Source organism: Periophthalmus magnuspinnatus, chromosome 11 (assembly GCF_009829125.3).
Source record: "Periophthalmus magnuspinnatus isolate fPerMag1 chromosome 11, fPerMag1.2.pri, whole genome shotgun sequence".
Lineage (NCBI taxonomy): Eukaryota > Metazoa > Chordata > Actinopteri > Gobiiformes > Gobiidae > Periophthalmus > Periophthalmus magnuspinnatus.
The window spans coordinates 8,255,934-8,270,238 of record NC_047136.2 but is presented as its reverse complement, the minus strand read 5'-3'; the positions used below and the strand labels follow the sequence as shown (position 1 = coordinate 8,270,238).

Here is a 14,305-nt window from a genome sequence, read left to right as displayed (position 1 = left end):
GCTACATTACCCCAAACTACCACTAGATGGAGCCAATTCTAAGCTTTAAAGAGAGAAAGAGAGAGGGAAAGAGGAGAGAGATAAAGAGAGATAGAGATAAAGAGAAAGAGAGAGAGAAAGAAAGAGGAGAGAGATAAAGAGAGAGAGCAAGAGAGAGAAAGAAAGAAAGAGGAGAGAGATAAAGAGAGATAGGAGAGAGATAAAGAGAGAGAGAGGAGGGAGAGATAAAGAGAGAGAGAAAAAGAGAGGAGAGAGATAAAAAGAGAAAGAGAGGGAGAGATAAAGAGAGAGAGATAAGAGAGAGAAAGAGAGATAAGAGAGAGAGATAAAAAAGAGAGGGAGATAAAGAGAGAGAAAGAGAGAGGTAAAGTTGAAGAGTGAATTATAAGCAGTCAAATGTAAACCCGCGTTACTTGCGCGTTTAACCCGTTTTTGTGTTGTATTTTGAACATCTTTTTAATTTGTATTTAGAGCAATTTTCCTGCATATTATTCCATGGATTTGTTCTTATTTGTTGCCTGGGTGACGGGACCGGGGGGCGGGGCGCTGTTGGCGGGTGAGGTGGAGGAGGAGGAGGAGGCACAGATGTGCTCTCTCTGCTGTCGGACTGGCAGCGACACTGTGGAAGTTCTTGAAGAAAGAGTCGGTAAAACTGAGTCTGTGGGCATCTTCGTACCTTAAAGTGGACTGCCTCGCTGGTAATAACGCCTCTTTTAACCTTTAATGCTGAGTTATTAATGATGTAACTTATAGATTTCAGTCCAACTGTGTTTAATGTTTAGTGAAGAACAAGACTTTGAGTTGACTTAAAGAGCTAATGCCTCTCACAGTGATGTTAGCATGTCCTCCGCAGCATCACATTACAGTGTCAGAGGTTAGCTTATGTGCCCAGGCTCGGGTCAGTGTAAAGGAGCTCTACAGTATATTTAATATAACACATTATTCACGAATGAAACGCAGTGAAGTCCTTCATCAGCAGCTCCTCTTCCTCCTGTGTCTCAGGGCTAACGCTACCGCGGCATTTCGAGATAATCAATAACTGATGCTGCTGAGCTTTTGTAACCAAGCGACTTATTCTGGTTTTTGGGCTGTAATTTATCCATGCCGTTAGAGTAAAATGCTGAAAAGTTTCGAAGCAAACAGCACAAAGTCTGCGCCTCTCCACGTGTCCTCACATCCGGTGCGCGAGCCCTAAAGATCCAAAGGCGGAAGTGTAAGTCAAATCTGTAACGAACTCGTCTTTACACACAGCGCTGTCTATAAGTAAGTTGATTATTATTATTATTTTATTATTTTATTTTTTTTTATTGAGGAGGCTGTGTTCATCTTTTATCTTTTTACTGGGGAGTTACTTATTACAGTAGCATAGCACCAAAGTGTGATTTAACTACTGTCCAGACTAATGAAGTGATCTGGATGATGCGTGATGAATGATAATGAAATAAATCTTGTGCAGTTAATTGAGTGCCGCCCATCCAAAGGGTTTGCCAAATTACTGTATTGCAAATGGCAGACCTTTATTAAAGCCTTAATCAATCAATATCTCAACTTACTGTTAATTACTTATACAGTACATTTCAATAGCCCCCAAGACATTTGAGTTCATGTTTATGAAATGCTATTATAACAAAGTCAAATTTGCCTGCAGATCCTATTTTGTACAGCATGACAAATGCTGAATGAGTAAATCAATCATGCAGTCAGACTTTTCCCTCAGGCAGCAGTATCAAACAACAGAATCGTTTCATCTTTAGATCTATACTTTTCATTTTTCTTTTTAACTTTTTTACATTTTTTTATAGCACTTCTTCTGATTCTCAGTTCTTATGGATGTCGGCTCTTGAAAAGACATATTTAAAATGCATAGAGATTTGCATCGAACAAAATAAAGCCCACTGACTAAGCGGCATCTAATCAGTGTTCATTTATCAAAGGTGAACATGAGGAGTTGAAGAGGTTAGCAGAGTACTTATTACGTCAAAACTAAAAGAATCTTTGCAGAGGTTTTCCACATTTCAGAAAAAACTGCCTCTCAAAACTAAGATCTATTCACCAATGCCATTTCTGTTTAAGTGTGTGTATCAGAGCGTTACTTTCAACTCTCAGATTTATAGCATTTATCTGCCTGTCAGCAGACAGCTTATTTACATTATAAATACTTCAAAATGGCACAAATAACACAGATCTAACTCAGCCGTGTCAGCACAAAGTTGAATGAAGACTATAATGAGAGACTGTTACATACCCCCATACTGCTTTTACCTCGTGTGTTCAACCCCCATTGAACATCCAAGGTAAAAGCTGATTAGCTCCTATCCACTGCATGTCATATTTCCTTAACTCACATTTCCTGTTTTACAAGCGGCCTTTCATTATTGAAATGGTTTATGTGGTTGTCATTAAAAGATTAGTATCCCACTGTTTTGTCAGTCAAAAGAAAATTGAAGATCACAAGTGACAGTTTCCCGGGTCAAGTACATGTTTTACGCTATTGTCACAAGTCAGACTGTGCTTGGATTGGCTGGTTGTCTGTGCCCGTCCAAGTCACCTTAATCCCAGGGGCTTGGTGCTGTAGACTCAAAGCAAGCATAGAATTAATTCAACTCATATGTTTCGTGATGAGACTAACAATGACCTTAGCCATGCTTCTGCCATGGCTGAAGATGCTTTGAGTCACAGCAGTCAATGGCTATGTTTACCTACACACCAAAAATCTGATCATTATCTGATTTCTGGAGTTAGTTATCAGTTTATTTAAATGTCATGTAAATGTCATTTATTCTATTTATTATTATTGTAATAAACGTCTATGTACTGCTTGTAACTGATGAGACACAAGATTTTGTTGATTTGTGTGCGTGAGCATACATGCATAAGTTCATGCAGTAGGTAGGCTTGTCACGATAATCACTATATCGACTTATCGTTCAATATATCTTATATGGAACAATATTTTTTGGGGGTCAGTATTTATCGTGGGTACTTTTTCTTTGCATTACTGGGAAATGAGCTGTAGAAGGTTGAATTAATCATTTCTATGACTCATTACAGATGCAAACTAAGTACTAAAGTGTTTGCTCAATGTTTTCTAAAATAAAATAGTGTACATTTTTTGTGGTATAAATCTGCTCTTTGGTTATTGCTCCAGTGGCATAAATGAGTTTCAGTATTATCATGTATCGTCTGTATCTCATCTATTTCACTTCTAAAGTGTTTGGGGTTTTCCAGTCAGCAAATGTGTGTGCACCTGGATCTGGCAGTGAGCTGGTCAAGTCTGCATAATAAGTTTTGACAGTCTTCTGAAGTGGAGGTGGACAGCTTGGCCAATAGGGGTCTCTCACCTTGCACCTGCATCCCTGTGTTTACCAGAGCCGGAGGGGAATGCTGGTGGAGAGTAGGCGGCATAGTCTTCAGTTGATGTAGAGATGCTTTATTGTGTTGTCTGTTCCATTTTAGGGGCATGACAAATACATATATATAAATCAGGCTTTTTTCTGCCAGATGTCCTTCCTAAGACCACTCCTGCAATCCATTTACAGGGACTGGCTAAAACAACATTTAGGCTTATGACCTTTTAACCATATAAATATATGTTCAGTTCAATGGGGATCCTAAAATAAATCAGAAGTCAATGGTTTAATCTACTTGTGCAAGAGAACAATATTTACAGTTGGAGATGCAAAAAATATACAATGTAGTCTTATACAGCCAGGGGAAGAGAGAGTTAACCAATTCAGAGTTGATCTATTTAGGCCATACAGTCTGTATGAGACATTCCTCTGGAGATTATTATCAAGATTGTGTTTATCATAAGTATAGTGTGAAGACATAACACCTTTCTTAACATACATTGACAATTCCTTAATGAACGAGTCTGTATGTATAGTAAAGTTTTTATTTATATTCCCCATTAAAGCCTGAATATGAAAGAAAATATCATATGAAACCCTTAAAACCTGACATTATCTTGCACCTCTGACTCACATTAACAGTCCATATTGTACAGTTCAAGTGACACAATTATTTTTGTATCTAACAGGTGAGCCTCATGCCTATGGTCGCCATGCCATTCTGATGAAACCTATGGTAACTGTGGACCAGAGCTTAATTTGCGACAGCTGGTGAGTTTTATTATAGTGCTTCATTCCCTGGTTGTAAAGCAATGCAGTCTTACTTTAGACATGCGCTGACTGCAGCCACTCTGACTGTATTAAACACTTTCTCTGAACCCCCATTTTTTCCTTTGCATAAGCAGTGAGGCGTGCATAAGTTATTATTTGATAGGATACATTCTCTAAATTATTCCCTTTCTCATCACTTGGACAATTTTTTTTTCCAGTGGTTCCAAAGAGAAGTGTGTTCCTGGTTCATCATAGCCTCTTTTAAGATGGATACTCTCATAAGTGGGTGCTAACACTTTCTCCACACCAGTTTTTGTGGCAAACGGCTTCTACTTCCTCATTGCCTCTTCCTTTGTGAGACAATTATGGCTGAGGCTGACACAGTGCCCCAATCGAGTGGAGTTCGACTGAAACAGGAGATCTCTTTGCTACATGGGGTCTGCCTTATTGTTGGAAATATGATCGGCTCTGGCATCTTCATCTCGCCCAAGGTAAGTCCCGCTGAATTTCAGATTTAACTTTTGAATAATCAGATTTTAAGTGTTGTCTTGTCCTCTCAAGGGAGTTTTGATGCACACCGGTTCTTATGGTCTGTCCCTTATTATTTGGGCCATTGGCGGTATATTCTCTGTTTTTGGTGCGCTGTGCTATGCCGAGCTGGGGACAACAATTCGGAAATCTGGAGCCTCATATGCGTACATCCTAGAAACCTTTGGCGGTTTCTTGGCATTTATTCGGTAAGCATTAATGAATTACTATTTGCCCTTCGCAAAAAATAATTCATAACTGAATGATAAACTGGTCAAACAGGTTATAACATCTGATGCAATGTAGTGCATACTAGTGAGGCTTTCTTTTCATAAATATGTGTTAATGCAAACAAGAAAGCTGAATAGATTTTTATTTACCGTTAACATTTTAGATTTGTGCCATTAAATGAAAACTACTGCATGATAATTGATTATAATATTAATTATAATATTAATTAATTATTATAATATTAATTAATTCAGGCTTATTACTATTGTCTTAGTATTTTCTTAGTCTTAGTATTGCATTTGTATTGTATTATATTGTAAGGTTTGTGATGAATGTATTCCCTGCTTGATTGGTCGATTAAAAAGCAATATTACAACATTGATTTCATTTATTTTTCATTAATCTGTTTATTATTATTATTATTATTATTATTATTATTATTTAAACGTTTTTGCAGGTTATGGACCTCTCTGCTGATAGTGGAGCCAGCGAGTCAGGCAGTGATAGCTTTGACTTTCTCCACATACCTGGTGCAGCCCTTCTACCCGACCTGTGCGGCCCCTTACGCCGCAGTGCGGCTCATAGCTGCAGCCATCATCTGTATGTCACTCTCTTTCCCCACAACACGTTTGACCTTTGTCTGCTGTTTACACTGATGAAGACAAACACACAGTGTTGCGTGTGCTTCCCTACTTAACACAGCATCATTATAAACATAAACTTTAAAGGGCCCATGTGATATTATTTTCTGATCTATGTTATCATCAAAAACACACCTGGAGTTGCGTTTTATTTCATTCACACATGTTTAACACAAAAATCCTGCATATTTAGGCTTTAGCTCTTCTCTAAAACAGAAAACACTGTTCTACCTTGTGATGTTATGTAATGTAATACAGGAAGTGCTCCACTGTGTTTTTTAAACTCACAGAGTCAAACGTGTGGAATGCATCACAGTGCTTGTATTATACTGTGTGTAGGATCTGCTGCTGTGTTTTTCTGACTTGTATCACAAGAAAAATAGATCACATAGAACAGTCAATGTAAATGATGACCTTTAGAGCCTTTGGACTTTCCATTTCCATTGACTCTAGAGTTACATGTGCACACATCTTTTCCGTCAGAGGTGCTGAGCTAGGTGGATGTGTGTTTTTTGTTATTTGTTGGTTTAGCTGCAGTTGAAACCAGAAGTTTACATACACTACATAAAAAGACACATGTTCTTTTTTTTTTTCTCACAGTCTGACATGAAATCAGACTAAAGTTTTCCTGCTTTAGGTCAATTAGGAATACCAACATTACTTCTATTTGCTAAAAGCCTGAATAATGAGAAGGATTTTTTAGACAGTTTTTCATTACTTTTGTCAAAGTCAGAAGTTTACATAGTTAGTCATTAGTATTTGGTACCATTGCCTTTAAACTGTATGACCTAGGTGAAATGTTTTGGATATCCTTCCACAAGTTTCTCACAATAGTTAGCAGGAATTTTGACCCATTCCTCCTGACAGAACTGGTGTAACCGAGCCAAGTTTGTAGGCTGCCTTGCTCGCACATGTTTTTTCAGGTCTGACCATACATTTTCAATTGGATTGTGATCAAGGCTTTGTGATGGCCCCTCAAACATTATCCTTAAGCCACTTTGACCCAAAGCATACAGCCAAACTGTTTACTTTACCCATTTGGAAGACCCATTTGCATACAGGCTTTAACTTCGTGGCTGATGCCTTGAGATGTTGCTTCAGTAATTCCACATAATGTTCTTTCCTCATGATACCATCTATTTTGTCAAGTCCCTCCTGCAGCAAACCAACCCCACGAAATGATGCTGCCACCCCCATATTTCACACTTGGGATGGTGTTCTCAGACTTGCAAGCTTTCCCCCCTTTGCCTCCAAACGTAAAGATGCTCATTATGGCCAAACTGTTAAATTTTAGCTTTGTCAGACCTCCAAAAATGAAGGTATTTTCCTCTGTGTACATTTACAAATTGTAATCTGGCTTTTTTATGTTTCTTTTGGAGTAATGGCTTTTCCTGCAGTGTGTCCTTTCAGCCCATGTCAGTACAGTACTCGTTTCACTGTGGATAATGACACACTCTTACCAGCTTCAGCAGCATCTTCACAAGGTCTTTTGCTTTTGTTCTTGGGTTGATCTGCACATTTCAGACCAAAGCACAGCCACCTCTGGAACACAGAACCCATCTCCCTCCTGAGCGGTATGATGGCTGCACATTCACATGGTGTTTATACTTGTGTATAATTGTTTGAACAGATGAATGTTGCACCTTCAGGCGTCTGGAAATTGCACCCAAGTATGAACCAAACTTGTGCAAGTCCACAGTTCTCTTCCTGATATCTTTGCTGATTTCTTTTGACTGTCCCATGATATTACACAAAGAAGCAGTGTGTTTCAGGTTTGCCTTCAAATACACCCACAGGTCACTCTAATTTACTCAAATGTTGTCAATAAACAGAATCAGAAGATTCCAAAGACATGATCATCATCATCTGGGTTTTCCCAAATCGTTTAAATGCATAGTAATCTAAATGTATGCAAACTTCTGACTTTGAAGAAAGTAATGAAATAAATAAAAAAAAAATCCTTCTCTCATTATCCTGACTTTTAGCAAATAGAAATAATTTTAGTAATCCTAATTGACATGAAACAGGACAAGTTTAGTCTGATTTCATGTCAGGTAGTGAGAAAAAAAGCATATGTGTCGTTTTATGTAGTGTATGTAAACTTCTGGCTTCAACTGTATATAATTTAAATATCTGAGCAAATAATCACCAATAAAAAACATCCCCATTTTTCTTCTTAAAATTCGCTTTCTTGTGTTCCCAGGTCTGCTGACGGCTGTGAACTGCTGGAAAGTCAAATGGGGAGCAATTCTTCAGGTTGTCTCCACATTCGCCAAAGTACTCGCTCTTATCGTTGTCATCATTACGGGGCTTGTTAAACTTGCACAAGGTAAATAAAAAGCTTTGCATGTAAAACATGAGAAATAATGTATAGGTTAAATAAAATTTACTTTAAAAAAGATAGTTGAAGAAAAGTACAAAATACAGGAAGTAGCAGTGAGTTCTAAAGTGAACTACCTCCACCCCAAAAATTCCATCCAAATGCAGGGACAGTTTACTGTTTACTTTTTCTTTTGTTGTCATTTACTTGTCTTATCATAACTATCATGTAGTTTAGATAAGCTTTGGTCCTTGTAGATTTTATTTTTGCTAGATAACAGTTATGGAATCACCTCTACATACAATTTAAACAACTTTCTTTAATGATTTACTTACTTATTTATTTTCATAACAATCTTGTATCAATCTGCTGTGTAAACTATAAACTTCAAACTAGAATAGCAAATATTTAAGAGGACTTTTTTAGCAGATGTAGCAAAAATAAATAACAAAATAAACAACTAGAATTTAAAATTATGGCAACTGCTGATGACCAAATCTGGTGAAACACTTAGTCATTTGCACCTGTTTTTAGTGTTTTATTCTGTTATGTGCGCTTTAATTTCTTGTTTTCACTGAAAGCATTGTCACGTCTCTAATATATTTGGCCTTTCATTTGTAGGATTTGACCAGAACTTTGAGGACTCCTTCAAAGGCTCCAAAATGAACCCTGGTGACATGGCTTTGGCTCTGTACTCTGCTTTATACTCGTACTCCGGCTGGGACACTCTTAACTTTATCACAGAGGAGCTCAAGAACCCAGAGAGGTCCGTGCTACAGCTCATTGTCATCATCAGAAATAAATGTTATATCTCTAAATGCAGTATGCACTAATTCATAAATTAACTTTTTTTTCCAGAGGAGCACAAACATTTTGTCTATCGTTGAAAAATGTCCAAATTGTTTTAATATTTCTTTCAGGAATCTCCCCTTGTCTATTGGAATCTCCATGCCCTTAGTGACGGTGATTTACATTTTGACCAACATTGCCTACTATGTGGTATTGGATGGAGACAGTATTCTCAACAGTGACGCTGTGGCTGTGGTGAGTCTGTTGACTAGCACCCATGACGACTGTTTCCACGCTAATGTCTGCTAATGCTAAACTTTGTTAGCCGTTTACAAGTTCTCTCCATCTGCTCAGTTTCTCATGGGTGTATCTGTCTCTGCAGTGCTAAATGGCACTAGTCTCTGGTCCCTGGCCGTAGGAGTCAAAATGATGACAGAATCCCATTTAGTTAAATACGTTAAGAGCACTGCACAGGAACACAGGGAGGACATGATGTGATTAGTGGCAGGCATAGAGATTGATTTTATTTTTAAGAATGTGAATTCTTAATCCTTCCTTTGCTATGAAATGCATTGAGCTAGTTTTTTTTTACTAGTTTCAAGTTTCTCAGTGCATAGCTTTAGCCTCTAACCATAACTGTTGACCACACAGAAAAGCAAACTGGATTTTTAGTAGGTCAGTGACACATATTCTGTACATGGGTCAGAGAACAATGAAATAAAAAGTCCCTCTACAATGGGAAAAAGTACAACAATACTTTTTCCATTGTAGAGGGACTTTTTTTTATAGAATGTATTTTATTTATAATTTATTTGTCATTTTTTTCCTGACTGTTTTTGATTTTCAGACTTTTGCAGATAAAGTGCTGGGGTGGGGTCGCTGGCTCATTCCTCTGTCTGTGGCAATTTCCTGCTATGGTGGTCTCAACTCCTCCATCATCGCTGCTTCTAGGTCAGTAAAACGTGCGCACGTCAAACTTTTGTTGACCTAATGGAAAATAAATGGTTCAACTGTCACAATCACATTTAGATTTGTTTAAATGTTTCTGCTGCAGGTTGTTCTTTGTTGGCTCCAGAGAAGGTCACCTGCCAAATGCTCTGTGTATGATTCATGTCACGTGTTTCACTCCAATCCCTGCCTTACTTTTCAATGTTTGTACCCTACACATTTTAACAAATTTCTTTCAAACTCTATAGCTTTTTCTAAAATAAATTGTGTTGTTCTGTTCTCAGGGGGCCATGTCACTAATTTTCCTGTCTGTTCCGGATGTTTTTCAATTAATCAACTATTTTAGTTTTAACTATTGGCTGTTTATTGGCATGTCAATAGGCAGTCTTATCTACCTTCGCTTCAAAGCACCTAATATGCACCGGCCAGTTAAGGTACTGCTCTAACATCAAATATACTATACTGCTGTAATGTGATACATACAACAGTGCTTCAATAAGCCTAGAGTTTGTCATGATCTGTACTTAAAGGTCCTATATTACACAAAATGGATTCTTGTAAGGTTTTAGCCATGTTATAATGTTTTTACCTCATCATAAACGTACGTGTTTTGTTTCATTCACACATGTTTGAGTAATCCTTTATTATTAAACATCTACCTTGTGATGTCATATTTTTATCTTTAGTTCAGTAAAGATAGGCAATTCTAGGGCTGAAATCATAAGAATACCTCTAGTGAAGGTGTATGGAGTTTAAAAACACAGCGGAACACTTCCTGTATTACCACATGACATCACGAGGTGGAATGGAGTATTTCCTTTATGAGAGAAGAACTCAGCCTATAGTGCAGGGTTTGTGTGTTAAACATGTGTGATGAAACAATGAAACAATACAAAACTCCAGGTATGTTTTTGATGAGGAAACAACATTATAACATAAATCAGAAAATGTCACAATATGGGCCCTTAAACTAATAACTAATAACTTTACATGTCAATTATGTTGGCCTGCATCATTTTATTAGATAATACAGTTAACTTGATTCCAGTCGCTCACAATTACATGACTTAATATGGCCAAGCAAACAGAGCATTATTGAATTATTTCTGAAATACTGTTCACACTGATTTGATTATGTTAAATGTTACTTTGAGGAAAAGGAGAGATATTATTGACTTTGTATATGACTATGATTTTCTGTTGCCTCCTTTAGCTGTCCCTGTTCTTCCCAGTGGTCTACTGTCTGTGCAGCATATTCCTCGTGGTGATGCCTCTTTACAGTGATACTATCAACTCTCTGGTGGGAATAGCTGTGGCTCTGTCTGGTGCTCCGGTCTATTTTATCTGTGTCTACCGGCCTCCCAGCTCCAGGCCAGCCTTCCTCGCTAAGGCCCTGAGTAAGATCTTTCTCTGTACATAACATAACAACTGCCTCTAATGGTAGAAAAGGGGTCAGTCAGGGGTCCTCTGTAAGTACATAGGCATGATGAGTATTTTCTTAGCTGTTTTAATGGAGGAGGATTAGGATTAAGAGTGTAAAGTTTGTTGTGGTTCTACTTTATATATTTTAAGTGGTTCTGTTCACAGTTTTTGATGAGGGAAGTAGATGCAGATCTAAGGAAGCTGTGCATGTTGTCTTGTCCAACATAATCATTTTCAAGCACTAAAGCCATTAACTGAGTGTGACAACATTGACAAACCAAAAATCAATTTGTGTTGCCTCTTGTTCAATTATTTCTCCCCGATTTTCACTTGGCCCATAGCTATTTTTTATTTTTAAGTTGTTCAATTTAAACAACAGATGGGTGCTGCTATTGTGATGACACTAATTTACATTTTGAGCACCAAATATAAAGACTGTAGCTCACAGTTTGACAAATGCTCGTGAAGTCATTAATGTGCCTGAATTACAGTGTCTGTTGTTTTCTTTTTCCTGTTCTGTGCAGATAAGGTTTCTCTGTACACCCAGAAGCTGTGCTTTTGTTGCATGACTTCTCCTGATATCAACTTGGACAATATAGACCTCGAGAAGATTGAGTGAAACATCAACAAAGCACTTATAGTGGTATGGAAGAGCAGACAAACGGACCATGCATTGACAATCCAGGTCTTTAATATGAAGGCAAAATACTTTCTGAATTGCTCCATCAAGCTGTTCGACCTTTCTAACACAAATGAGCGATATAAATAATGCAGTAGGACTCATGACAGGAGTTCTTAGCAGAGCACAGCACTGCACATTCACAAAGTTATATGTGGCAAGTCACACTAGATATAAGCTAACCAAAGCCTTAGGCTTACACTGCAGCACATACCTTCAGTAAAACATGTCTCCTTAACACGTGAGTCATGTGACCAGCCACTGCCAGGATTCATATAGAGCAGTTGTAACATGTTCAGTACATGTCTGTGTCCTGTGTAGTTTCTCTTGTGAACATGTGAATATTGAACACAAGCTGTAACTTTGTACAATGGTAGAGACAGAGGACTGGGAGAACTTGCCATTAAGAGTTTATCTTGAAACTTGAACAGGCCTTTTGCACATCATGCATTTCCTTGTTTTGCATCTTCAAACTACAGAGGTCTGTTCACAGAGGTTTAAATAGTGCCATATAAGTGAAATAGTTTACAAAGGTGCTTGTATATTTGTGTTTGAATGTAATATGTATGAAGTCCTTCCAAAATGTGCATTGTGCTTTTTAAAGCTATTTCTATGTGTGACGCCACCCAGCGGTGGCTAATATATTTTGCGACAAAAGCTTCAATTAGATTTTTTTTTTCCAATATAGTCTTATGACGTTATTGGTTTTAATACTTTTTGCTTTACGTGTTCCAGTCCAAAACTTGCTTACTTATTATTATTATAACCTGTTTTTTACCTCAGAACCTCACAAACAATTATTATAAGATATTTATAGTTTTTCTTTTATGTGAGCAGATTTTAGTAATGTGATGTATTGATGTTAAAATCTTTACTCAAATCATTTTACTATCGAAGCCTTGACTTGTACACATTTACAAGTGTGAGCTTGTAGCATATTTAAAGTCACTGTGGTAACAGATGAAGCTGGTTTGTTCCACAAAGTTTACTGTACCTGTAGGGAACTCAGACATCGATGTTGTGTGTCATAGTGCCTTTGATTAAAAGTATGTTATATTTTTATATCAAAATATTCTTAAGAAATATTGTTGAACACTTATATAATTGTTGAATGTCAGTAGTTATAAACAGTGGTTATACACTCATATTCTCCAGAGTCTGTACTTGGATTTATGTCTGCACCAGCCATCTCTTCCATTGTGTGTGTTTCTCCAGGACCAAAGTCATGGCCCAAAAGATTGTCTGTTTTCAGTGACTACAAAGTTGGATGTATCAATGGGCATTTATTGTGTGTGACAAATGTATGTTTTACCAATTGATACTTTTGTGATTTTGCTCCAATAAATAAAATGGTACATACTGTGCAGGACCATAATGTGGGAATGTTCATTTGTTGTCTTCAGGCATCTGCACTGGTGTGTTCAGTGATAATTTTCACTGTAGTAACTACCGGTACTCAGACTAAATGTATTGTAGTTTGTGTTATTCAGACTGGTTTCACATTACGAGGTGATACAACCGAGTAACACCCAGTCTTTGTGGAGGTGAGTCAAATGTAGAATTGGCCTATTTACTACAAATGGTAAAGTAAAGGAAGTAATGTTAATACCCACTAAGGCATTACACTACAATACAAATGGGATTGCATTAATTTATTTCACAGCCCTTTACTGACACAATCCTCTTTTTTGTTATGTGGATAAGTAATGTTGAGATTATAACCACAAACAATGCCAAGAGTAACACTTTTGCTCCCAATCTCCCAATTCCAATTAATCTGAGCCATCTTAATCCAAATCTCACATAAGGTCATTTACAACAGCCTGTTACGCAATTACCTCGAATCATCAAATATACTAAAAATAACAACTGCTTACTACTCTTGTTAAAAATACTAGAACATTTGATCACATAGCCACACATGAAAGAACAGTAGTTGTGCAGCTTTTCTTTTGCTTGTTCTATGTATCTCCTCAGGTAGCTGGATGGGCCCCACCCCCTGTCTTCCCACCTGCCCCTCTCCCCCTCCTACAGCGGGTCACATTACACCTGCTACTCCTGTCCCGAAAAGAGAGGTGTAGACCAATCCCTCCCCGGCCTAGAGTTGGGTTCCACCAGTTCATGCATAAAACATCCACCTGCAAATGGGAAATCGAGTAGACTACAATGACAACTGCTACTGCAACAGGTCTCTAGTGGACTTACACTTTGAACCATAACTGGATTTGGTGATCTGGTTTTGCTTATGTCCCATCCACAGTGTTTGTCTCTGGGATGGACAGAACAAGGGGACAGGGGAGCTGCTCAGTGATCAATGAGTGGACGTTACACAGACAGACCTGCTTGGCATCATGGAGTTTCCTGGACGCCTGAACTGGATACGGAGGAGACCATGGAGGCATCATGTCCGCCATCGGGAATTCAACCGTGAGTAGACAAAAACATGAATACACTGCTTCTTCCAGTCATTGATTTAAAATGTATGTCTATCCACAACACATCTCTGGCATTTAAATTACACATTTAATTAATTGCACATACATATTTTGTAGTAGAGGTATGATGTAGAATTTGTTTTGTAATTAACTAGTACTGATTGGCCTGACAATAGTTAGTACAATATCAT

The 14,305-nt window shown here is 37.8% G+C and overlaps 2 protein-coding genes across 2 annotated transcripts in view; both read left to right on the top strand.

Annotated features, from left to right (window-relative positions):
• The window catches only part of ripor2 (RHO family interacting cell polarization regulator 2), a 324,701-nt gene that overhangs the window by 242,465 nt on the left and 67,931 nt on the right, over positions 1-14,305 (top strand). The gene's annotated exons all lie outside the window — the stretch shown is intronic.
• On the top strand, positions 555-13,052 carry si:dkeyp-120h9.1 (Y+L amino acid transporter 2-like). Its single transcript, XM_033975413.2, has 13 exons — positions 555-698; positions 4,040-4,121; positions 4,340-4,612; positions 4,683-4,858; positions 5,338-5,480; positions 7,725-7,850; positions 8,463-8,607; positions 8,762-8,885; positions 9,478-9,581; positions 9,685-9,781; positions 9,863-10,012; positions 10,792-10,975; positions 11,525-13,052. The coding sequence occupies exons 3-13, from the start codon at positions 4,487-4,489 to the stop codon at positions 11,617-11,619; spliced, it is 1,470 nt and encodes a 489-aa protein (XP_033831304.1). The 5' UTR covers positions 555-698; positions 4,040-4,121; positions 4,340-4,486; the 3' UTR covers positions 11,620-13,052.

Bases quoted from the DNA above. Each gene is read 5' to 3' on its own strand.
- si:dkeyp-120h9.1 (XM_033975413.2), top strand. From the start codon at position 4,487: ATGGCTGAGGCTGACACAGTGCCCCAATCGAGTGGAGTTCGACTGAAA. The intron at 9,582-9,684 runs GTCAGTAAAACG...TTTCTGCTGCAG, and splicing joins TCCATCATCGCTGCTTCTAG to GTTGTTCTTTGTTGGCTCCA. The intron at 10,013-10,791 runs GTACTGCTCTAA...TGCCTCCTTTAG, and splicing joins ATATGCACCGGCCAGTTAAG to CTGTCCCTGTTCTTCCCAGT.